Genomic DNA, 26,805 nt, shown 5'->3' on the forward strand with positions numbered 1-26,805 from the left:
ATAAAACTTGGAAGTATCTGCTCTTTTGGATTAAAGCAAAGCAAATGCTGGTTTCTTGCTCAGTACACACGTCTAAAGCAAAGACAACGAGAGAAGACAGTCCAAAGATGTAGAGTTGTAGAAGAGCAGAAAGACTGACAATATATATCCTATAGACAGAGAGTCTCAACAAACCATTAAGAATAATATACTGTTTATTCATCATGTTTATAAAAAATGCTTATGAAAAATATGGACAATCTAACCAGCTTTCGCAAATCTTTGAAGACACACCTCTTCAACAAAGCCTAAGAAAGACATCCTTAATAAGTCACTCCTCAAATCACTCAGGTGCATAAAAAACGCCTCTCACAACACCTTCCTAGCACCTTGCATCTAACTCATCTACTTTCAGCTTACGTATTTATAATCATGTAATGACCTGCATCTAATTCATTTACTCTCAGCTTATGTATTTAAGATCATGTAATGACTTCATCATAATGACACTCTGTAAGCCACATTGAGCCTGCAAAAAAGTGGGATAATGTGGGGTACAAATGCAATAAATAATAATAATAACAATAAAAGGCAGCATATCAAAATGATGAACTGAAAACATCCTTTTCTGTTAAAAATGTTCGAGAGTCACCTACCTCAGGAGTATTGTGACGGAGCCAATAGTAAGCCTCTCTAAAATCATCAAAGATAATCCGGCTGCCATCTCCACCACGTGCAGACAGCACAATAGAAGGAGACGAATAGGCTTCACTGGTTACCCAGGTTGAATGGAAGGTGTAGGTGATTAAGAAGAAAGCCATTACCAGGATCATGCCACTGGCTACCTACACAAGAGGGAGGAAAATAGTGAGAACAAAACAGCAAACCTGACTCAGCTCTTTCTTTATGAAGAAATGGCTTCCATGTGTGGGCAGCAAGTGAACTGAAAAATACATTTGGCACGTGGAGAAATTCAAACTCACTGATATAAAATGCCCCCTTTAGTCATGGAAGGGCAGTTTTCAAAAGATTTTACCTGGGTAACTATGTAGTTCCCCAGATAATATCCTTGTTTAAATATTGTCCTCCTGCATCTTGCAGGTAAAAGTCCCTGCGCTATATTACCCATGCCACAAAGGGGTGATACAACCAAAAGAAAACATACAGGAACTTCATTTTAAAATCCCCATGTGTGCTTTCTAATGCTAGCGTTGCATCTACTGCAAGCAAATGTGAAGTCTGTGGCTATAAGTCACTATTGGTGACTATAATAGCATATACATCTTAGAAACTTAGATGAAATAAAAATAATATAGAGGTCCCAAAGAGGTGACTGCCCTCAAATTTTCCAAGGCATAACTGTTAGGAAATTTCCCTTTGAAAATTCAGTGCAGGCGAATGAGATAAAAATTATCTGAGGACCTGCAAGCAACGTACCAGTTATAAAAACTACCCCTATATATGGTGTCCTTGTATTCACAGAAGAAGTCACGATAGCAAAATGTGCACCATGTCCAATATGTAACAAAAATATATATCACATCTGAATTTGGATCCAATTTATACTAATTATCAAGGCAACATTTACCATCATGCAGAAAAGCATGTGGCCACAATTTAGAAAAAGTTAAGTTGCAGGACACGTAGAATTGGGAAATAACTAATGGCAGACCAGGTCAACAGACTTGCAACTGAAGGGGTCCTGAACCAGAAAATCTGACCTTGGTGTTTTGCAAAACAGTGAAATAATTTAAGCATCTGATTTCATAAATCATAATATAATTCTGATTTTCAACATGAATGCAGACCTCAAGCTTGCAATACTCTTGGAAGCCTAGTTATGACTTTTTCTTTAGTGAACAGAATCCAGGATTCAGAGCCACAACAGCACAGAAAGCCCTAAGCATGCTACCAATTATCTGCCATCTTGTTTCAGCATAAAAGCACACTGTCCATAAAGAAACACTCCATCACCTCATTTTTAATAGGATAGGTTGAGTCTTGCTGCTTCTTGGTTTTCTTATCTGGTCGGCTGATGTCTAGGTTTTTCATGTAAGTTGAGAGTACTTGGGAAACACCAATACCAGAGAGAATGCACATTACAGGAGCCAGTACCAGCATCAGACGGACCTGGGAGAGAATGCAAATCCACAAGCATTGAATCTAGGTAGTAAATATCCAGTGTACCTGAATGTAACTCACCTTGACCTACTACTGAAAAAGGTGTGAGCAAAATCTAAATAAATAAATAAGGTGCTAACCTGTAATAGATGTTCTCTATAGACAGCTGGATAATCAGCAACACAGGTGAATGACATCTGCCAGTGTTAAGGGAGTGTTTTTCTGGAAGGCTTTATTTGTTATGAATGGGATTTTACACCAAGTTGAATTGGCATCCTTTGGTCCCATACAATAGCTTAGTAAGCTAATGGGAGGTTGGGAGAGGAAAGTCAAAAAAGACAGTATCTTCCCTAACATTTTGTGGTAAGAACTGCACAGATGTGCTCCTGCTACTGAAAAGCTCTGGTTTGGATTTCATTAGTAACTTTGCCTCTGTACATTAAGGAACTGTCACCAATTGCTTATTAGAAGAGGTAATGTTCAAACAGGAGATTATTCCTTTACTAAGGGTCAACTTTACTAAAGTGTGGTAAAGAGTTTTTACTAGTCACATTAACTGTAAAAATGAACATGCAGTAACAACAAAGTCTGTGCAATAACTACTTGAGGCACTTACCATACAGTGTTTTATTACAATTAATCAAAAGATATCCATAGTCACTGTATACATTCACTAGCATTTATTGCTGTGGCGAAACAGGGGATTTTCATGCTTGTGATTGGTAATGTTATTCTTATGACACGTATTACCCTTGTTTGGCCAGCAGGTGGTGTCTGTCCTCTGCTTTAAAGCTGTTGCAGAGGTGACTGTTGTCCTTCCAGCTTAAGCCCTGAGGGAAGGTAATCTGCACTGCTATTGGCCAAATACCCCCTCAGTGTTAAGGCTCTGGGCTCTGATTGGTCCTGAAGTTCAAAATCTAGCCAGTATGTGCTTGAAATTCATAGTCTCAGAGAAGGAGTTTGGAGAATAAAGATCTCTGCACTGAGACCCTGTTCAAAAACTTGTGAGCAGTTATTTTCCTGAACTCCCTAGATATTACTCAGGTAGTAAAAGTGTCTAGCTAGTTTTAATGTTGATATCTGTTAATTTACCTGTTATTGTTTGCTATTTATACCTTTTTTTTAACTGTTCCACTTTTCTAATAATAAACCTATTAGTTTATTAACTCTGTTGTCCTGGACTGACTAGGAATCCTGGTGATTTGTGTTTTGGGTCTGTACTTGTTTTCTAGGAACCGTGGGACCCTTGGGATTGTGGCCCCAGTGTCCTTAGAAACCACCGGGGAATTAACTTGTGGGTGGGAGACTCACCCAGAGGCAAGAGAAACCTAGTGCTGTGGGGTGGAGAGTATGCCAGTGTAGAACATGTGCACAGGTTCAGGCGGGCCTGAACAGTGCTGGGACAGACCCTTTAGTTGGCCGCTGGGTTAGCCCCAGGTGGGTGCTAGACATTTCATGACAATAGCATTTTATTTGTAAACTTCAACTTGTTCCTCAAGTGGCAGCTCTCACCATAACAGCAGAGAAGTACATGCTGGTCACTCCATACATAATGATAAAAATCCTGGCATCTGACAGGTTATTGAAGCAGTAATAAAGACCCACTGCAAAGAAAGGATATTGAAAACAATTAAGCACAGTAGCTCAGCCTAAAAGACAGACATTTACTTCAACTGTTTAGAATGTCTGACTACCTCCTCATTATTGGGTCATTCCATGTCAATTCAACCAAAATTTGGAAACCTCCCCACCTCACCATTCCAGAAATCAATAATAATCTACCAAAATGGAGACCAATATATAAGATGAAAAACTGCAAAACTTTCAGATTTCTAGCTTCAATGGTTTTCTCGATATCAGCTTTATATTCAACCAGGGAGGAGGGGAGTGACAGTTTGGGCACCTTTTAGGTCTCAACTCTGCCACTAAGTATCCTACAGTTGTGAACTCTGCATCACTTATTCAGAATTTTGTGTACATTCAGAAACTGCAACCCATCTTGAGCTGGGGCACATGATTTCTGAGATATGAATGGTCAAAAATTGGATCTGATTTGATCTCACATAACAAAATAACGATTGTTCATAAAATCATTTACGGAGATGCCCCGGCCTACATGGTAGACCTCATGGACCCGCCTCCCAGAAATGCTAAAAGATCTGCCCGCACATTTCTTAATCTACACTTCAACAGCTGTAAAGGATTAAAATACTAATACATGCGACCAGCTTTTCCTACATGAGCACTCAGCAGTGGAATGAACTACCAACTAGCTTGAAAACAATTTATTTATTTATTTATTGCATTTGTATCCCACATTTTCCAACCTCTTTGCAGGCTCAATGTGTCTTACAATACATAATTAATGAAATAACTAATTTTCGCAAATCTCTGAAAACCTCTTTTCAACAAAGCCTACCACGAGAATCCATAGCTAAATGGCAACACTTCAACACTCAACCCTTAAAAGTCTTCTCTCTATTACTGTTTGCTTAGTTCTTTTCTGTCATCCTTAACCTTTTTGTAACATCAACTGTATCTTTTACCCTGGAATGGCGTTGCCATAACAGGTCTTTGTAAGCCACATTGAGCCTGCAAATAGGTGGGAAAATGTGGGATACAAGTGCAATAAATAAATAAAATAAATAAAATGCCATTTTCAGCAAACCACTGTGCCAAAAATATTACAGAAAAACTTTCATATTTTATCTGTTAATTACACTGGTTAAAATGACCAATATGTGTTAATTTTGTGCAGCTGGAAGCTATAGTTTTCTTGATATGCCTCACTGAAAATTGTCATACTCTGTGAGTTCACTTCAGAGGCAACTTTCATCATGTGGCTCAAGTAGTACAAAAATTATCTTTGCATCATTAGAAAGTGGAAGAAAAATCCGTTCATTTTATTGCCAGTTTCATTTTGCTTCTCCCAAGCCATGTATAACAAAAATAATTGCAAAAATTCCAAATTCTGAACAATTGTCATCAGCAATATCTTTGCAGACAGGTTTAGTTTTCACAGACATCACAAGCAACTGCATCAATTCAACAGTCCAGTAACAGTTAGTGAAAGTGCTCAGCTTTAAAAGCTGTGTAAAGTTAAAAAAACTTTATCTCCCTTGTTCAGGTGGACCCTGTGACCAGCTGCAGTCAGAGCATCAACAGTCATGAGCACATAGATAACAGGTACCCAAACATCCATCTCTGTGGCTTGGCCAGGAAAATGACCACGCAGGACCCTTCAATTGCGTAAAGTTATATCTGCATTTTCTTGATGCATTCCAGGACCTCATTTGACATGTGGTAAACAGCAACAGGATGGAGTGTTGCTTGCCTGTTTTCCCAGTAAAAACCCTGAATGGAATTCCTGGACAACAACTGAGTAGTTCTCAGAGAAGACTGGCAGAATTAAGGCTGTGTCTGCTTTCAAATTTTCTTTACTACTCTTGAGAAAGGGAGCTTGAGCTGTAGTCATGTAGTGATGCACAGTGAGATAATTGATCTAGCTGAAGAGTATGTTGATAAAGTTCTCAACAGACTTCTCTTGTGAATATTGTTGTGCGATCTGTGTGGCCCCACTGCTTGAATGGCATTTCATCACCTTCTTCCAAATCGAAGTACTGTGAAACTTGAAGAAGATTAACTGTGGAGAGCTGCTTTGCCTGGACAGTTCTAGCACCAATTAAATCTAACTTCACTTCACTGATGGCTGACAACAGTAGTTTGACATTTTAGTGAACCTGGCAAACATACACTGAATGAGCTCCTTTAGCACCAACAATAAAGCACCAACGTGATCGCAATTCAAAAAATTTAGAAATTCCAATCTTGTACATTCCATTCGTCTCCTGCTTAAATATATTTTGTATAGTTCATAAAGATTCTCTAGAAGCGGTCTTTTCTGCTTATAGACGTGTTCATCATCGATCTTCATGGAGACAAAGTCTTTCCAGGTCACATTTGGGAAATATCAACCTCATAAAATTTGGACACTTTAGACAACACTTCAGATGACAGTTCTTTACCTTTACTGCATTCGGGCTCGGCCATGAAACCAGTAGTTTTCCGTAACTTTTGAGTTTTCTTAACTACACGTTTCTCCAAATTCTTCAGCAGTTTTCTCTATTGTCCAGCTTGAAGGTACCATTGTCAGTATCCGAATCTTCCTGTTTTTAGAGGACTTAGCAACTGTATCATTCCTGTTTTTAATTATTTCATCCAGATCAGAACATTTTGTGCAGTTTCGCACTGACTCTGGTTGTAGATCTTCTGTTTCAACTTCCAGTACATGGCCAAATTTTATCTTCAACGTTTTTGTTTGCTGACATTTTCTTTTGTCGTAGCCAACATGATCTCTTCTGCTTACTTTTCCAGGTTTCATCGGACTGCACCCAAAAGCAGTTAGACTCATGTTAATATCAGCCTCTTCAAATAAAGTTTCTTCTTCATATTCTGCTACAGTAGAACTTGCTGCAGAAGCTGATGTTAAACACTTGGGACAAACTTTCTGGCCAGGTTTAATTTCCTGTTGACATCTACTGATGTAAGAAATTTTCCTAGCAAGATCCATGGATACTGCTTTACTGCAGTAACGAACTAAAAATGGATCAGCATGACATCTGCCTAAATTCATATTTGTCCAAGTAAATGTTTTTGTGATAGTAACATAATGTAGCATCTGAAGATGAAACTTTGTTGGCTTGACCTATTTCTACCAGAGCACTGCAGAATTCACAGGATTGCCACACCTACCACCTGCTGGAGACTCAGAAATACTGACTGGCCAAGCTGCTGCACAGGATTCTAAAACTATAATATCACAACTGATTAGATTCTCAGTCTTCACCTGCTGGTAGGATGGCACAAACTCAAGACTGGACTGGTCTGGTAAGAAAAGGAATACTATAATCTCTGCATGCACTTTCACAACCTAGGTGTGAGAACTATCAGCTGTATGACAGATGTAAGTGCTGGTACCTAAAATATAGGCGCATATTTGACTTGTTACACTAGTATTCCATAAAGAGAAACAGGTGCATAATTTTCTTTATATGTTTCAACTGTTTTATTGACACCTCAATATGGTACATCACAATAATAATGACGATATTACAGAACAATGCGTAGATCACCCAACTTTTAAACAGGGTCAAACTTTTATTGTTTATCCCCCCCCCCCCCCCCGGGCTTCCAACCCACCCCCCAGTTGCAGGGGCTTAATGATAATGTTCAGGAAGTGCTAAGACATGTGTCCGTTCACCCATCTACTCGATATCCAGGCTCCGTCAAAAGGAACTTCTCATTGACCTAGAAATATCGGATCATGTTCATGGTTCCCCGCAACAGTAATTTATTACCAGATCCGTATCTCCACCATAACACACGATCCCCCAAGCCTACTCCCTAACTACTCCCTCTCCTACCCCCCACCTACCTCCCCCCCCCCCCCCGCAGCAAGCAGCGAACGGTCCTGTCTCACTTTCCAGCTCCAGGCATATTCCATTCCCCCACCGCTTCTCTTCAGCTTTATCAGGCATTAAGAAGCAAGCTATGTCCCCTTGGGCTTAGAACTTGCAGATACAGCATCCAGATCTGGAGAAATTGTGCTCTACGTTTGGGTGATCGTTTTGAGTCTCTAGCCTCCCAAGAGGCTAAAAGGTGCACTTGATTTCGCCAGTGCCAGTAAGCCGGCTCATCTGGAGAGGTCCAATATTGCATAATGCACTTCCGAGCTACCAAACTCAGCTTCCTGCATAGTTTTATAACGGGGGCACGTAGCGAGAATAATTTTCTTTATAAAATAACCTCCGAATAGGCACAATGTTATAGAATTACCCTCAAAATACACAATTCCACAAAACACTTAAAAACCAAGTTCAACGTACAGACCAACATAAAGCATTTATATGACACTATCATATGTACATAGCTCTTTAGGAACACACAGTGGATGCTCCTGCTTCTAATAAAAGCACAACAAGAAACAGCCAAAACACGAGGGGGTGGAGTCTTGAGTTAAAACATGAGGTCAGCAAACAAACCAATCAATTAAATATATGAGAAAAATAATCATACAATGATAACAGCAACAATAGTAAATATAGTTTTTACAACTTCATTATTCTAGCCTCTTATATAACCTGATGGTGATTTTGCTAATTGGATTCTTAAAGCTGAAAATGTTGGTTACACCACCAAATTGCAGAAACCAGAGAGCCAAATGCTGGTTATCTGGAGCATCTATGCCTAACTTTTGCAATTTTTAGATCCTTAAAAGAAAATTTTTGGTCTTTAAAGGTAAGTAGTAAGAAACATACCTGGGAACATGAAGACAAGGAGCTGTAAATCAAAGTAGTAAGAAGACCAGGTGGTGGGCTGGTGCTCAGAGACAGATGCAATGATGGGAATATTATTCTTGGCATACGAAGGATCCAGGAGGGAATAGAATCGTCCAGTCCAGGGAGAGATTTTACCTGAAACAGAAAAATATGACAAGATCTATGATAGTACTGTATCTCAGATCCCTTAGATACTGGTTCATAATGAAGATATTTTGCTTTTGAAGTGAATTTTGAACCTGAAGTAATAGAAGAGTTGTTTTAAAAGCACACTGAGGTAGTTATTCAGTGGGATTTTACTGAATTGAAAGGCTCTTACCTGGTTAAAATCTGCTGGCCACTTAACCAATTAGTGCTGCTGAATATCAGCTAAGACTGCTGCGGCATCATTAGCGCTGGGGTGGTCTGAAGATGGAATTAGGGTGGAGATGGGGACTGGCTAACTGGGTTACTGCCTAGATAAAGTTAGGACAGAAATAAGGTTGCGCTAACTTTATCTGGGCAGTTATATCTGCTGGCACTAGCTTAAGACCTGGATCTTCAATGCTGGTGCTTGGATTAGGCCTGGCATGCAATATCTAGTATTCAACTAGAAGCTGGGAGTCTAAATAGTTAATTGTGATCTGAAACAAAACTCAATACTATAACATAAAACCAGATCTGCTTCACACATTTTATAAAACCCTTTAAAAATAATAATGTGATGTGCTCAGAAACTTCATTTGAACAACTTAAATGTGAATATACCACCTCATACAGCCACTACTATCCATCATCGCACATCGGCTTCTAATTCAAAGTTGTAACACGGAATAGCTTATCTTATTGTTCTAAGTCTCTAGCGCTCAGCAACTTCACTTCTTTCCACTTTGCAACATATTTCTCAATAGAAAGCCTGTGCTCCGACAGATTTGGCAAGAATCTTCTTTATAGCTTTTTTTTATTTGCTCAGTAAGTTCATATTTGATATCCCAACCCGGATCCAAGTTTCACCAACTGAATGGCTTCAGGGGAAACTGAAAATTAAAATATTAAATCTTCCTCAAATACTCCCAGTTATTTTCCAGTGGATTCCTTTCTGGCTGCTAACAAAACATACAGAACAGCTGGAGAAAAAGAGAATAGCTGGTCTATTTCAGGTACAGCAGCCAGGATGTTAGAGCTAGCGAACTCAAATTTGGATGATGAAGAGCTCCTTTTTTTCTGGGTGATGAGATCTGAGTGTTGAGGAAGACAGAGTGAAGGTTGGATTGACATTTACTGTAATAGGTTATGTGGCCAGTCTGGAGATATAAGGATGAGTTTTGGTTTCCCCTGCAAGATCTTCTGGACAGTTCTGTGGATGAGTGGAAGAGGAGGAAATGCATAAAGGAACCGATGCTTCCAAGTTAGTACACATGCATCTGATGTCAGTCTGTTTTGCGCTGGAAGTTTGCAGCAAAACTGAATGCATTTCTTGTTGACTTGTGAAGCAAAAAGATCAGTGGAGTTCCCCATGTGCTGAAAAGGTTGAGCATAATCGTAGTCTTTAAGGACCATTCATAGAGCTGTTTTTGTCGACTTAGTTTGTCTGCTGTCTCTTTCTGAACACCAGGTAGGTAAGTGGCAACGACAAAGGTGCTGATTTGAAGTGCTAGTTTCCAAATTTGTAAAGTTTCTTGACAGTCTCTTGGATCCTGTGCCTCCCTGTTTATGTAAAACATTGTCACTTATTGAATAAGGACTACTTGATATTGATTCTGAAAAGTTTGGAGTGCATATCTGATTGCTCGACGTTCTAAAAAATTGATGTGATAAGACTATTCCTGGAAGGACCACAGTCCTCAAGTTTGGTAATGATGGACATGAGCTCCCCAACCAGTTGTTGATGCATTTGTAGTAAGGGTTATCGATCGACAGGGAGGATGGAACATCCATCTTCTTGTCTGTGTGATGCCACCAAAGGAAGAGACCGCTTTATTTCTTGAAGATGGATAATGAGTGAAAGAAACTGAGTTCGCTGAGACCAATTTGATTTGAGATGTCATTATAGAGTGAAGTCTTGCCATGAGGACCACCTGAACAACCGCAGCGATGTTGCCCAATGGTGAAATTAGGCCTTACCTGCTAATTTTCTTTCCTCTAGACCCTCCAGACCGGTCAAGATGCTTGGGTTATGCACGCCTACCAGAAGAGGGAGACTGAGAACACTAAACTTGTACACTGAATAAGTATACTGTGCAGAACTCTATCCAGCCAGTATACTGATAAAGCAGAGAAAGAAAGAAGGAAGGAAGAGAAAAAGAAACCCAAACCCTGTACATGGAACTCGACTCAAACTGAAGGTGCTTAAACAATCTGAATACAAACGAGCTCAGAACTGCATGAGGACGCCAAAAGAAATTAATCTCGGCATCTAAAAGAACAGTAGAACAGCATATAAGAAATTGAAAGCCACAGTAGAACATGGGCTCAAAAAACAAGAACAAGCAGACTAGGCACTGACAACAACAGGGAGGGTACTTGCCGGTCTGGAGGGTCTAGAGGAAAGAAAATTAGCAGGTTACGGCCTAATTTCACCTTCCTCAATGACCCTTCAGACCGGTCAAGATGCTTGGGAAGTACCAAAGCAGTAAAACTAAGGGTGGGACCCCTGCAAACCAGAAGACAGCAGCCCAAAACCTGGCGTCTTCCCTTGCCTGAGCGTCAATTTGATAATGCTTCACAAAAGAATATCGAGAAGACCAAACTGCCGCTTTGCAAATGTCCTGTGGAGGGATGAAGCTGCACTCTGCCCAGGAGGAAGCCACCCCTTGAGTGGAGTGCGCCTTAAGCACTGGAGGCACCACGTGGCCCCTCAACACATAGGCTGAAGCAATAGCCTCCTTCAGCAACCTAGAAATCGTCAGCTGAGAAGTGGCCGCTCCCTTCTTAGGACCCCCATGCAAGATAAACAGATGATCTGAGGCCTGAAAATCCTGTGTCCTGCGCAAATAAAGGAGCAAAAACCGACAAAATATCCAACTTGGCCAGGCGATGTTGCAAGACATCCCCTAGCTATCTCCCAATACCGGCAAGGAAATCACCTGATTCACATGGAAGGGGGAAACCACCTTAGGCAAAAAGACGGCACTGGTCTGAACAAAACAACTTCTCCTTGGAAAAAGATAAGAAAGGGTCTCTACAGGACAGAGCCTGAGATCTGAAATCCTCCTAGCTGAGGCAATGGCTACCAAAAAGACAGCCTTTAGGGTAAGATCTTTCACCGAGAATGACTCCAAAGGTTCAAAATGAGGACTCACCAGAGCCTCTAAAACCAAGTTCAAATCCCAAGGCGGAACCAGTGGACATAGTGGAGGGCGAAGCTTAACACCCCTCAAAAACAAACTACGTCTGGGGAAGCTGCCAAGGAAAACCCCTGAAGCTTCCCGCGAAAACAGGCCACGGCCACCACCTGTACCTTCAAGGAGGAAAGAGAGTCCCTTGTCAAAACCACCCTGCAAGAACTCCAACACCTCTGCAACCAAGGTTTGCAAACGAGCCAAGGACCGAAACTAGCACCAGATCTCAAAAAGTCTCCAAACCTGCACACAGGCCAGGGACGTAGAACGTTTCTTCGACCGTAACATGGTGTCGACTACTCTGGGGGGACAATCCTTTCTTCCTTAACCTGCTCCTCTCAAGAGCCAAGCCATAAGCGAGAATGCAGAAGGATCGGGCATTTCGATCAGACCCTGAACCAGTCTGACCGATTCTCCCAATGGAAACGGCCCCTTTATTGCTAGACGTACGAGGTCTCCATACCACGGTCGACAAAGCCAGCTGGAAGCTACCAGAATCACCGGGCCTGAGTGAAGTTCAATTTGCTGCACTACTCGACCCACTAGAGGCCACGGAGGAAACACATACAGCAACTCGTGAGGAGGTCATGGAAGGACCAACGCATCGATCCCCTCGGAACGAGGAACCCTCCAACGACAGAAAAAAACAGGCACCTGAGCATTGGCGGCTGTCACCATAAGGTCCATCTTTGGCAGACCCCATTCCATCACGATGCGGTCTAAGACCGAACGATGAAGTAACCACTCCTCGGGGTCCAATGTGTGCCTGCTGAGAAAGTCCGCGCTTACGTTGTCCACCCTGGCTACGTGTCCAGCCGAGAGATCCTGAAGATACACCTCTGCCCAGTGCATCAATTCTGCTGCCTCCTCGGCCACCAGTCAACTCTTTGTGCCCCCCTGGTGATTTACGTAGGCTACGGCCGTGGCGTTGTCAGAAAGGACTCTTGACGGCCTTGCCAATTAGGAGAGACTGAAAGGACTGAAGTGCTAACTGGACTGCCCGAGTCTCCAACCGGTTGATGGACCAGCGAGCTTCCTCCATTAACCAACAACCCTGGGCCACCTGACTAAGGCAATGAGCCCCCAACCCCCCCCCCAGACTGGCATCCGTGGTGACCACTATCCACTCTCGAGGGTCCAAGGGCATGCCCTTCACAAGATTCGGCGTGTGGAGCCACCAACGGAGGCTATGGTGGGAGGCCCCTGACAGAGGCAAGCTCTACTCCAAGTCCTGAACCTGAGGAGACCAGCGGTACAGAAGGGCAAACTGAAGCTGCCGCATAAGCGCCCTGGCCCAAGGAACAGCCTCTACCGTCACTGCCATCAGAAACAGAACCTGGAGGTAAGAGTGAGCTGCTGGTGTCTTCTCTGCTCACAAATGACAGATCTGACTCTGTAACTTGGCAATCCAAGTGGGAGTCAGGAACACGCAACCCTGCAAGGTTTCGAAACGCACCCACAGATACTCCAGGGACTGAGACGGAACCAAATGACTCTTGACTGGATTCACCACCCAGCCTAGAGACAAAAAACTCACCATCCACGATGTCGCTACCTCGCTCTCCGGTCGTGACTTGGCCCGAATCAACCAATCGTCGAGATAAGGGTGGACTAAGATACCTTGCTTCCGCAGAGCTGCTGCAACTCTCATGACTGTGGAAAAAGTGCGGAGAGTCATCACGAGACTGAAGGGTACAGCACAAAATTGAAAATGCTCCCCCCTAAGACAGCAAACCAAAGAAAACAATGATGAGCTGCTGTGATGGGAATGTGAACACAGGCCTCTGTCAAGTCCAAAGAAGTGAGGAACTCTCCTTTCCGAACTGCCACAATAACAGAGTGCAACGTTCCCATCCAAAAGGAGGGTACGTTTAGAGCCTCACTGACCCTTTTTAGGTCTAAAATGGGGGGAAGGACCCCTTCTTGGGCACCACGAAATAAATCGCAAAACAACCCGTCCCCCATTCCCAACGAAGGACGGGCACTACAGCCCCCGGCAAGATCAAACAAAGCAAAGTTTCCCGAACTGCCCCTGCCTTGAGGCGAGAAAGACATGGAGACTTTAGAAAGAAGTCGGAAAGAGGAGTGTCGAACTCAAGCACATATCCTTCGAGAACTACCTCTAACACCCACTGGATCTGAAATAATTTGGGCCCACATCTTGTAAAACTGACGCAACCGAGCACCTACCTGCACCAGAGGTGAAGCCCCCGCACCCTCTTTGAGCGGTGCGAGAAGGAATGACACCCCCTGAAGAGGAGTCATGTCCTCTGCGGCGTCCGACATGAAAGGACTGAATCCTCTGAAAGAAACGGCCTCTAAACGCTCCGGTGGACCTACCAGGTCTGTACCGTCTAGCTTCCCAAAAATAATCACACATCGACGTCCCCGGCTACTAGCCTTGGAACGGAGTTCTGGAAGACGTGGAACCTTAGAGTCCCCAAGACCGCGCACCAATCTAAGTCTTCAACAAAGAGCAAAGAACCCTCAAATGGAAGAGAACATAACTTGTTCGAGGCCGCATCCGCGACCCAACCCCGTAGCCAGAGCGCCCGCCGAGCCCCAACCGCCAGGGCCATGTTCTTGGTTGGTGCTCACAGCAAATCGTAAAGAGCATCAGACAAGGAGGAGGAACTCATTTCCAACTTGGCCAGCTCCTGAACCCAGGAGGCTCTGTTAAACCCTGGTCATTCAGAAGCTTTTCAGCCCAATGGAAGCAAGCCCGGGCCACCAGTCCCCCACAGACCGAAGCCTGCAGAGCCAGAGTCGACAGGTCAAAGCTGCGCTTCAGAAAGAATTCTAATTTTCTATCTTGAGGGTCGTGAAGCGCCGCTCCCCCATCAACTGAGATGGCCGTGGCCTTAGTAACCACAGTCACCACAGCATCTACCGTTGGAGGCTTCAGGGAATCCCTGTCCTCCTGAGAGGGTAAAGCTTAGCCATGCTCCGAGCCACTTTACAAGGAGTATCTGGCGACGACCATTCCTGAGCCACCATCTCCCCGAGATCCTTGTTCATCAGAAATGAACGGAAAGGTCGCCAAATTCCCTTTACTAAGGGATCAACCTGCTTCACTTTTTCCGCCGGGGCTTCGGCCGGCTCAAATTTCAGAGTAGCAGATATCTGGGAAATTAATTCAGAATTTTCTATGAAAAATCCTCACTACAGACTGATCCTCCCCTGGCAAGGGACAGTCCTGCTTCTGACCAGAAAACAAAGGATCCTCTTCTCCAACATCACTGAGGTCCTCTTCTGACCGCATAAAGGACAGGACCTCAGCCTCATCTGCCCAATCCAACAAGGTCGTTTCAGAACCACTGCCACCTCCCCCTCCCCACACAAGGGAGGTCCGGCAGAGATGGTCCCATTTTCCAGGCCTGATAAAGAGACCACATGAAATCCAGGGGAAAACCCATCCCCCGGGGGGCCTTCACTCAACAGGGCAGGACTGGATAAACACGTGCTCCTCGCAGACTGAGAGGCCTCTGGAGACTGGTGTGGATCTAAGATGGCAGCGGTTCCCGCTGAAAATGAGACAGCCGCTGATACTGCTGCCTGAGAGCTTGAGTCTCCCCCATCAACCCCAAATGCGGAAACCTCCGTAGTCAACTGTGTAGGAGCAGCAACCAGCGCTTTTGGTTCTCCACAAAACTTACACTGAGAACCTGGCACCTCCAAGCCACGCACAGGAATGGCAACAAAGTTTACCCCGCTGACATAGCCACAATGGGGACACTAGCTGGGACCCCCTTCTGAAAAAAACCCCAAAAAGAAACTGGGCACTCCCAGCCCACAATCCTGCAACACAAGTCCCGGCTCTCCCATACAGCCCAGCTAGTACACACCGGCATCTCTTTTTTTGTGTTTTCTATTTGGGCCCCGCTACTGCAGACTGTAAGGCACTCAAGGCTACCGCTCTAGGACAGCAGCCGAGGCACAAGGCTGTCCACAAAGGAGAGCAGGACAGTGGGACGGACCCGGCCACCAGGGAGTAACACACCCCTCGGGGTAACAACGAGGCCCCACTGAACCCGAACCCCAGCAACACCCAAAGAAGAGACCAGTACAGGTTTTTTTTTCTTTAAATAAAGCCCAAAGAAGAGAAGGAGTAAGAAAAGCCCATTAGAGCCTACCAGACTGGACAGATTACACAGGGTGCACGTCTGCCCTCTGCTGGAGACTGAGAAATACTGGCTGGATAGAGTTCTGCACAGGATACTTATTCAGTGTACAAGTTTAATGTTCTCAGTCTCCCTCTGCTGGTAGGCGTGCACAACCCAAGCGTCTTGACCGGTCTGGCGGGTCGCTGAGGAAATAGTTATTAGCTGCCGTGCTGTAGCTTGAAGACTTTGAAAAAGAGTGGATACCATGGTATGAATGACCTGTGCTCTTTCCTGTGAAAGGTAAGCAGTCATGTTTGTTGTCTGAATAATCTCATCTATAAACTGTATCGTGTCACAAGAAGAATTGATTTAGGGTAGTTGACTAGGAACCCAGAATGGAAAGAGGATGAATTGTCTTTTGGAGGGATATAGAGACTTCTTGCTGGGATTGAGCTGCTAACAGCCAGTTTCTAAATAGGGGAAGATTAGTATTTCTTGTCTTTGCAGATATGCAGCTACTGTCACCACCACTTTGGTAAACAGTCTGGGTGCTGAAGATAGGCCAAAGGGTAGAACTGTCTACTGGTAAATTTTTCCTTTGAGGACGAATCTCAAATATTTTCGATAGATGGATGAATGGGAATGTGCAAGTATGCATCTTGCAAATCTATCAAAGCAAGTCAGCTGTTCTTCATTAGGAGAGGGAGAATAGTGGCTAAGGACTTCATTTGAAAGTCTTCCTTTTTGATATACTGGATCAGATCGCAAACATCTAGAACAGATCTCGAGCCACCTAATTTTGAGGGGATTATGAAATACTTGGAATAGAAGCCCCATTGAAGACTGGGATGATGGATCTCTTGCATTGGATTGAAGGAGATGGACTTCTTGTTCCAATTTGTCACAATGAGTGTAAAATGTCTGAGGCTCTGGGGGTAAATAAAGAGGAGGGGAAAATTCAAAATTTAAAGAATATCCAATTTTTTATAATGTTGAGCACCCATTTGCCTGTGGTTTATTTATTTCATTTGTACCCCGCTCTTTCCCACATACAGCAGGTACAGTGCGGCTTACATAGTAAAAGAAAGCATCTTACATGGTAAAGAATACAGTAAAAACAAGGAAATGTAGGAACAGTATTATAAATTGTGATGATCATAACTACTTACATTATGAAAGGCATTACAAAGGACATGTGAAAAGAATGTAATGAACTAGAATAGGTTATTAAGGACCACTGCTGAAAACAGTTCTTTAATCTGCCCCCTACTGGAAGAACTATTTATTATTATTATTATTATTAGCATTTGTATTTGGCAACAATGGTCAAAAATTAGGAGACAGTTTGTTAGATTGCCGCTGTTGTACATTCTTTTGTGACTTTCTTTCCCTTGGTAGTTGATTTGATTGTCTAGACCGTCTCTGATTTTTGTTGTGAGTATGACTTGTTATAAGGCTAATATCTTCTGTAATAATAATGGGATTTTTTGTTGTAGTAAGTGTTTTGTCTTCTTGAAGAACTCCTATTTAATATTGTCTTCTGAAAGAACAGTCAATGTGATGCAGTCCTCTTTAATAACAATCAGTGAAGACTTAAGAGGTTAGGACTACCACCTGCTGGAGATCGAGATAAACTGAATGAAGGAGGGGCTGGCAGTCTGGTACCACTGCCTTCAGTTTGGTAATCTCCATCTCCACCTGCAGGTAGATGGACACAACCCATCAGTTTCTGGATTCATTTGCTGCAGAGGATAAGGAAAGTAAGGTTTAATATTTATTGTGCTTTAAGACAAGAAAGCCAGGAGAAGCAACTAAGAAAGTTCCATCAGCTGCATGTAAAGGCAGTATGCTGTTAATGTAAGTTTGCTGTTTAACCCTAGAACGCATATTGGGGGCCTTTTAGGCCCCCATGCTTACATTTTTGCTATTATCTGCAAAATTACTTTAGTTAGAATTTTGAAACTCAAGGTATTCCTCAAGTATGTCATTGTTGATAATATCCAGTTGTTCATATAATTTTTTTTCATAGGCATTATGGTGTAACAATGCTTGTTTGGTGAAAACTACATCTGTACGAATTGGGGGCCTTTTAGGCCCCCGCTGTTTTTATCATGTTCTCAGAAGTGTTTGTGTCTCAAGTTACTTTATTTGTACTCAGTAATGCTGGTGGAGGGGCCAGGGTGTGGATAATAACATGTGAGGATGTCATGTGATTTTTGGAGGGAGTGATAAGGCCATGACATCACCTCAGGTCCTCTGAACACTGAGGACAGTATACACTGTGAGCTAATTGCTGAAGGACCTGTGATAAGATAAGCTGTTGAGAGGAAATCTGTTTCATTTTCTAACATCTAGTCAGCAATGGCACAGTCTTCCTCCAAGTGTCTGACTGACCAAGAGATTGAAGCGATTATGTTTCAAAGCGATGATGAAAGTGAACTATCTTTGTCTGATGAAGAATATCTGCCACCAGCTAATCAAACATCCTCATCCAGTGATTCTTCTGATGATGAAGAAGTGAATCTAGTGGATCCTCAAGAAGTGATAAGTAGAACATCCAAAACGAATGTTTTTTGGGACAGTAATCCTACATTAGTCGGACGTACTCCAATACACAATATTGTGAGACAGGCTCAAGGAGCTGTGGGAAGTCCCAGTTACTTTACCCCTAAAGATGTATTCTGTACTTATTTTTCTGACAATATTGCAGAAGAGGTCCTATTATGTTCAAACCTAGAAGGAAGACGTATCGCTTCAGCAAAAAATAAGTCCTGGAAAAATATCTCAAAAGAGGAACTTTATGCATATATTGGACTTTTCCTGCTGGCAGGGAGTCAAAAATCGTATGATGTCCCAATACGAGAATTATTTCTGGACCCACTTTCTGATCCACACTATAAGGCGACAATGTCAGTGGGCAGATATGAGGAAATTAGAAGGATCATTCGCTTTGATGATAAGCGAACTCGTGCAGCGAGGTTTGAAACAGACAAATTAGCCCCTATCAGTTATATCTGGAACATATTTATCAAAAATTGCACAAAACTTTACAATCCTAGTACTAATGTTACTGTAGATGAGCAACTTGTACCGTTCAGAGGACGCTGCAAATTCATACAATACATGCCCAGCAAGCCAGCCAAGTACGGTATAAAAATCTTCTGGATGTGTGATTCTGCAAATTATTATGGCATAAATGGCGTAATCTACTGTGGCAAAGAGGTTGGTGCACCAGTACAGAAGGATCTGGGGTCTGAAATAGTCAAAACTCTTGCTGTTCCAATATTCAATTCAGGTAGAAACATCACCATGGACAATTATTTCACCAATGTTGAACTAGGCAATTTTCTGCTTGCAAAAGCTATTACACTTGTTGGTACTATAAAGCAAAACAGATGAGAAATTCCAGCAGCACTCAAACACAATCGTCAGCGAGCACTTTATGAGAGTGTCTTTGGATTCAATAACAAAGCGACTTTGGTATCTTACAAGGCAAAGAAGGAGAAATCTGTAATTTTACTCAGTACCATGCATCACGATTGCAGTGTTGACAGCAATAACCAAAAATTGAAACCAGAAATCATCCTGCATTACAATGCAACAAAAGGAGGTGTAGATAAAATGGATGAGATGGTGGGAGAATATTCGTGTAAGAGGCAAACAAAACGATGGCCTGTAGTACTATTTTCAAATATGCTTGATGTAGCAGCCCTAAATTCATTCATTATTTATACAGAAACTCATCCTGAATTTCATGCACAGAGGAAGGACAGGAGACGCTTATTCTTGAAGGACCTTTGTCATGAACTTGTAATACCTCACATGATAGAGCGAAGCGACTTGAAATGCTTGCCAAAGAAAACTAAAGAAGCAATGAAACGGTGTGGCGTACAGTTTCAGATTACTCCAGAGCCAGGAGAAAGAAAACGAAAGCGTTGTTTCATGTGTCCAAGAAACATAGAGAGGAAAACTGAGCGATATTGTTCCACTTGTAAGGAAACTGTTTGCAAAGAACACTCTTCTGAAAAAATAACATGTCAGAATTGTTTGGAAGACTAATATAATAGAAAAGAAAGTTAGAATAAAAATGTAGCTGCAGCTAGTTTGCTATAGATTTCTATGCATTTTTGTGTGTTTTCATGTCTTTGCGTGAAATTTGGGAAAAAAAAGATTTTTTGGTGTTTTCTGTGAAAAATTATAATTAAAATGTTGTCCACTATTCATATTTTATTGAGCAATTTTGAAATAAACTTGTGAAAGTTATTTAAGTGTGTTTTTCTACATTATGTGCATGGGGGCCTAAAAGGCCCCCATGACGTTAATATGTATATTTTTAACGTCATGCGTTCTAGGGTTAAAGCCACAGGCTACAGTTGAACTGGAGAGAATCTAGTAAATAATATGATACGAGGAAAGCACTTTGAATTAAGTGGTACATGTGGCTATGTAAGTAGTTTTATATTAAGCTTAGAAGATTATTAAGGATTCTAAGAGGAAGCTTTCCTTTTGAACTTTTAGATAATATATGTAAACAGTACACCAATTTCCTACACATTGCTGGTAAAGGCAGTCTTCCGTCCCAAAAAGCTAATCAGAAGGTATTACCTTTTATCACGTTTGCTTGATATCAGCATTATCTATGCAAATTTTTACCTGTAAGCATGAGAACAGCTCCGACAGTGAGCAGGACAAATCCAACAAGAGAGATGACACTTCTGAAGAGCACCTCAAACTGCTGGGGGTTCAATTTACTGCGCAAATAATCCACAAAAGCATGAATCTGGCACAAACCAAAGACACCAAGGGCAGCCATGTGCTCAGAGGACAGGACAGGCTGTAGAGAGACCAATTATAGACTTACTGAAATATATCTGACAGAGAAAACAAAGATCATCAGGCAGACTGCTTCCATATATTCTCAAATCAATGATTTAAGAGAGGAAAAAAAGAAAAAAGTACTTTATTAAACATTCAAAATAATGGGTCATAGGCATCTGTCAAAAACACAGCTGGGCAACATTACACACTGCTGGGATGAACAGCTCTCTCAAAGCTTAGAATCTAGTGCAATGGTCTAAGCATTCATGGCCCTTCCCACGCATAGCAGATTCCTTAGCTCCTCAGAGTCTGATCAATCCTGCTGTCTTTGGAAAACACTTGTTACAACTAAGCAACATGCTTTTTCCATCAAGCAGCAGCGCTGGCCTAGAACTGGGTGATTTTCAAGCTCAGGGATGCTCAACTGTATGTAAAGCTGATAAACTGCAACACAGTCAGAAAGCACTGCTTCCGGAACACCTTCTTGCCTAAATGATCCAAGAGAAGTGGTAATATTGGGAAAACTCTGTTCTTTTTTGCTTTCTCCATGTCTGCCTTGACCATGAGGGAGATGTTAGAACTGGACTTTACAAAAATCAAGTGCTGGCTGGACCTTATATTTCACATCCATTATCTTGGAGATAGGCAGGACAGAAAGGGAAAAGGGATGAGATTTGATATACTGCCTTTCTGTGGTTACAATCAAAGCAGTTTACATATTATGTACGGGTACTTATTTTGTATTTCAGGCAATGGAGGGTTAAGTGACTTGCCCTGAGTCGAACGCGGTTCCCCTGGTTCTCAGGCCACTAGACTAACCATTAGGCTACTTCTACACTACTATTACTACTACTATAAATCTCTTCTATAGCGCTACCAGTCGTACGCAGCGCTTTACAATTGAACATGAAGAAAGACACTCCCAGTAACTGGAGTTTGATACATATGAAGTTATTGGTCTTTCAGAAGTACATGAATTGGCACTGTAACAATAGCCTTTGGAGCATTTATAAACTTCAACCAGGATCTGAATCTGAAACAAACAGTAGACAGCCTATGGGATCTTGAGGAGAGGAAGTGTCTCTCTGTGAGGAAATTAAGCCAGTAGATTGAGGTAGTGTTGCACTGATCTTCTGATACTGGACATTTGGCAAGTTCTCGCAATACCCCCTAACAAACTTGTGCATCTCATACAGCAAAGAATGTGGTTGTTCTGGAAGGGGTACTAAGACAAGAAGATTTGTTTGCTACTGACTGTGCCTGATTTAATACAGATGCTCTAACGCAGTAGACTGCGCTGGAGACAACTGTGCAGGTCTTCAGTTGGGAAATACCAATTGACGAACCTCACAGCATCTGCTTATTATGTGCTTTGGAAGGGGTCGAGAATTACACTTTCCCCGACAGGCCTGAGAGCGCACTCAGAAAGCAGTTGCATTTTTGGCATGAAAACCTTCAAGGAGATATTCTTCAGTTTCAGTGGGACCTGTCGGCAGCTGGACATTTAAAGCTACTGCTCTGGGAAGTGGACGACAGTTTTGTTGAAAGCTCCGAGAGGCCGATGATCAAATTCCCTGTGCTTTTCTGAACAGCGCTGTAACAGCGCAGGGATTAAAGTCCCAATGATCAAAATTAATAGCATACAAATTTATGCTATTAGTTTTGATCACAGGGAGAATTCTGGAGGATTGTACCTGGGCATATGCTCAAAGAACAATCCTCCCTGCAGAAGTTGTTTGAAAGGTCTGGGATGCCCCCCCCCCCAAAAAAAAAAACCTGGACCTGTCAAACAGGAGGTTCCCCCATCCCCCGCACATAAAGGGCTGGCGGTCCGGTAGCCTAGTGGTCTTTTCCCCCACACACAAGGGCGCAGGTTGGAGGTCTGGTGAACCTCTAGCCACTTTACCCCCCCACCCCCCCAAAAAATATAAATGTCCCTGGTGGAACAGTAGGCAACCCTACCCCCAACTGCCCTAGTGGCCTCGTGCCCCCAAAACCCCTTTGTACCTTTAGAGGGGAGGAGAGAGTACCATTCCACCCTCCTGGGGCACCACCATCAAAATGGCAGCATCCTGCCCTGCCCAGTGAATCAATACCAAATAAGAGTATTGAAGTCCCCCCAGTGCATCCCAGGATGCACTGGTCAGGATGCCACCATTTCAAATGTGGCGTCCCAGGAAGGAGTGCTACTTCTTCCTCCCTTCTAAAGGTACAGGAGGAGGGATTTTGGGGGGGGGGGGGGGGCACTAGGCAGGTGGGGGTAGGGTTGCCCACTAGGCCACCAGGGACATTGTTTTCTGTGACAGGGGGAATTAAGTGTGTGGGGGGGGGGGGGGGGGCTACAGGTCCACTGGACCTCCAGCCCATGTCTGGGGAGGTGAGGTGCAGGGCCTGTAAGCATGCAAATGCATGCTGGACAGGGCTCCCCATTCCTTCCCAATGTTCGGCAAACCCTAATGCCAACTCTGAGCTGGCGTAGGGCTTGCCATGGGAGCAGCACCAATGTTTGGTGCGCTGCCTGCTCAGCATTGGGGAGGTATAGGTAATGCCCTGTTTTGCATGCTTATGCTTCTTGTGGTCAGAGCTGGGGAGCAAACGCGGGCACTAGAACAGCATTAATAGCTTCTACCACCTGCGTTTGCTTCTGATCATTGGGGAACGAGTGGAGAATTAGTTAACTGCAGCACAGAGGGGCCTCTCTTTTGTTCTTTCTGTATGGGAGCCTGTGACAGGACAGCGTGTTTTAAGCCTGTAAAATTGCCTTTATTAATCTAGAAGTGCAGAGAGAGAGAGCGCGCAAGCGCGAACGCTCTTTGCTGAAGGCCTGCAAAAAAACCCAGTTATATTTGATAACTGGTGAACACCTACATGTGTCCTGATCTCCCCAAGTATTATTTAGGAAGTAAACAGATATTTAAATTAGTGTTATAATTGATCCATATTTCAGTTACCTGTTATTGTTTGCTAATTGCACTATTTTGTTCCACTGTTCAAATTTTAAAAGACAAACAATATTTTAGCTTACTGCCTCTCTGTCTGGACTGAAAGAATCCTGGTGGTTTGTGTGTTGGGTCTGTGAGTGCTTTCTAGGAACTGTGAGACTACTGAGGGTGTGGCCCCAGCAACCCGGGAATCACTGGGGTAATTTGAGAGCGGGAGACTTGCCCAGAGGCGGTTGTGACACAGTCTGTGGGAGAAGGGTGCTAGTGTACAGAAGTGGCAGGTGCAGGCTGACCTGAGCTGTACTAGGCAGCTGTACTGGGGATAGACCCTCTAAGTGGCTGCAGGGTAACCCCAGGCAGGCAGCTAGGTGTTTCTTGGCAGACCTGTCCTCTCTCAGATTCACAATGAATCTGGACAGTTGAGACAGTCTTTTCAGGTTCATGGAGACATGCAAGTACAATTCTTGCATTCTGTGTAACAGCCCAAGCAGGTTAGAACTTAAAATGAATGCCAAAATTCAGGTTTTTTTCTGACACATTGTGAGCAGGGCCAAAACCCTCTCACTTTAATGACATGGCAAAAAATTTTAAATTTTAGAAAAAAGAAAAGAAAAAATGACAAAAAAAACCCACCCCTTAGGGGAGTTTTACTTTTGTGTCCTGGTCAGCACAGCAGAAAAAAAAATCAAAACTGAGGAGCTGAGGACAATGCTGTATGCAGATGCAGGATGGGCTGTGCATACTCAAAACTTTACACTATGTTTCTGGGAGAGCTAGTACATTTTGGAAACATGCAATGAAGTAACTGTCTTGTGGGCCCAACTCAGTCCTGTTTATCAGTGGAAAAAAAGTAAAAATGTAAACTAATGCAAAGATGCATTTCATTTCTTAGCAGAGAAAATTGAAGCAATTACTGTCACCTTGTAATTGGTCTTAAGCCATCAAGTCCCACAAGCAGATGGTCCCATGCTAGAGATTGTGGCTCATCACTGAAAGTATGTGGGAGAGGAGGAGGAGCTTATTTTAAAGGTTCTCCCAAGAATTATAGGGACAACAGAAATATTAGCAAAATGCAACATACTACTTCTGATTGTATGGGTTTTTTTTGTTTTGCCCAAAGTATTTTATTTTTAACATAGTTACATTATTTTGGAATAAAAAATGTGTAGCTTTTATTAGTCATATCCCTACTTAAATAACTCCTTTGCTGAGCTCACAATTTAATGGTTGCAAAATATATTTACACTTAAGATACAAACAAGGTGACAGAACCTCACTTTGGGCCCCTTCTACAAAGCGGCGGTAAAAGGGGCCCTGCAGTAGCATCGGTGCATGGATTTGCTGTGTGCCGCAGCCCCCTTTTACTGCAGAAGGTAAAAAGACTTTTTTTAAAAAATGGAAATGGCGGTGCACGAAGTGTAACACTTGCCCCACGACCATTTCCAAGGGGAGTCCTTACTGCCTCCTATTTAGGAGGCGGTAAGTGCTCCCGTGCTAACTGGGCAGTGCATGGGGCTGCCCAAGTATCGCAGGCGCTAAAAAAAAAATGTTTTTTCAGCGCTGGAAATGGTGCACATTGGGGGCAGGCACTACCGCCAGGCTTCTGCAGTAGCGCCAAATAGGCGCACAGCAAAGCGGTGGTACGTGTACCGCCGCTTTGTAAAAGGGGTCGTTTATGTTAATGCATCTTCAGTGATACAGACATAGGAGAAAAGTTGCTAAAAAAACTTCAACCACTTTGTTTCAAAAAAACACCGAATTCGGTAGCAGATAAGGCTTATAAAGACATCTATTCTGCCCACATCTCAGGATTTATTCAATATTGCTATTGTTTTTGCCTCTACCACCCTCACTGGGAGACCATTCCATATATCCATGCCTTTCTGGAAGATATGTTTTCTGATAAACTTAGTAGCACTATCTTTTTAAAGCCTTTTATCATTCTCTCATTCTAGAAATATCTTTCCACTGCAAAATACTTTTTATGATTTATACCTTTTAGGTTAATGAATGTGTCATATTTCCCCTTCACCCTTCTTCTCTAGAGTATACAGATTTAGGTCTTTCTCATTTCATAGGGCACCTGGTGTAGATGTTGCAACATTTTGGTAGCCGCCCTCTGGATTGCTTCTACTCTCTCTATGCCTACAGAGGTAGACATCCAGCTATAAACACAACACTCTAGGACAGTATAATTTCAACAGATCTTAATGACTGTTACAAGTACTGGCTGAAATTACCTAAAGTATTTTTTTAGAATAACTACTTCCTCAAAATGTTACTAATAAACATTATATATGCTAAGTAATAAAACTAAAATTTAAAAGAAATATAGGAACAAGCAATATGCATTGATTAAAAACAGTTTTACAATTATATTTTAAGTACAAACTTGTATGTGGTTGACATTGGTCTCTGTGTAGTTACCTGAAACCCAACGAAGGAAATCTGCATGGACAGGATGGTCCCAAGGCAGTATACTGTGCAATAAGCCACATAAATTCTGTGTGAGAACCGTCCAGTCAGCATCAAAACCAAAACATGCAGCGGGATTAGGTTAATCAGAAATACATAGCCACCCCAGGAGGAGACCTATGTGACAGCAGGAAGGAAGAGTCCTTAAACAGAGCAGATTGGGCTTTAAAATTAAAAAAAAAAAAGTTTCTAAAATCTTTGGTAATAATTCTACAAAGACACATAATAGATACATAACAGTTCATGGTAATGGTAGGGTGGAAATGCACCTAGTACAGAAACATGAAAAGCAGAATATATAAACCCAGCTCTCAAAAATTACTTTTAGTACTCAGAAGGACCAATTCAATATTATGAGGTCAATTTCCAAAAGCCTTTCCACATATAAAACAAGGTTTTATGTGCAGAAATGAGGCTTTTTGAAATGGCATATTACATACATGTGTAAGCTTATGTGCATATCTATGAGGCATTCATGGAGCTGGAGTGAACTGTGCATTTACACAGTTTTAAATTTCCAAAAGTATATGTGTAGATTTTCATAGAAAAATAGCTACACTACTAGCATGTACATATCTGTGTACATACATTACTGAATCAATTTTCAAAAGGAAACTATTCCCTTTGAAAACTGATGTAAAGTCTGCGCTTCTTTCTTTGAAAATTGCCCCCTGTATTCTACAAAGAAGTATGGTTACTATGCTAATCT

The 26,805-nt window shown here is 42.5% G+C and overlaps 1 protein-coding gene across 4 annotated transcripts in view; it reads right to left on the bottom strand.

Moving 5' to 3' along the window:
• The window catches only part of STT3A (STT3 oligosaccharyltransferase complex catalytic subunit A), an 87,700-nt gene that overhangs the window by 17,299 nt on the left and 43,596 nt on the right, over window positions 1–26,805 (bottom strand). For all 4 annotated transcript variants that reach the window (XM_030220742.1, XM_030220741.1, XM_030220740.1 and 1 more), the window contains 6 exons: window positions 26,049–26,213; window positions 20,515–20,695; window positions 8,418–8,573; window positions 3,613–3,704; window positions 1,954–2,109; window positions 636–824 (listed from right to left, as the gene is read on the bottom strand). In XM_030220742.1, coding sequence (XP_030076602.1) covers window positions 636–824; window positions 1,954–2,109; window positions 3,613–3,704; window positions 8,418–8,573; window positions 20,515–20,695; window positions 26,049–26,213 — 939 coding nt within the window. The remainder of the gene's footprint in view (window positions 1–635; window positions 825–1,953; window positions 2,110–3,612; window positions 3,705–8,417; window positions 8,574–20,514; window positions 20,696–26,048; window positions 26,214–26,805) is intronic.

The sequence above is a fragment of the Microcaecilia unicolor genome, chromosome 12 (genome assembly GCF_901765095.1).
Source record: "Microcaecilia unicolor chromosome 12, aMicUni1.1, whole genome shotgun sequence".
Lineage (NCBI taxonomy): Eukaryota > Metazoa > Chordata > Amphibia > Gymnophiona > Siphonopidae > Microcaecilia > Microcaecilia unicolor.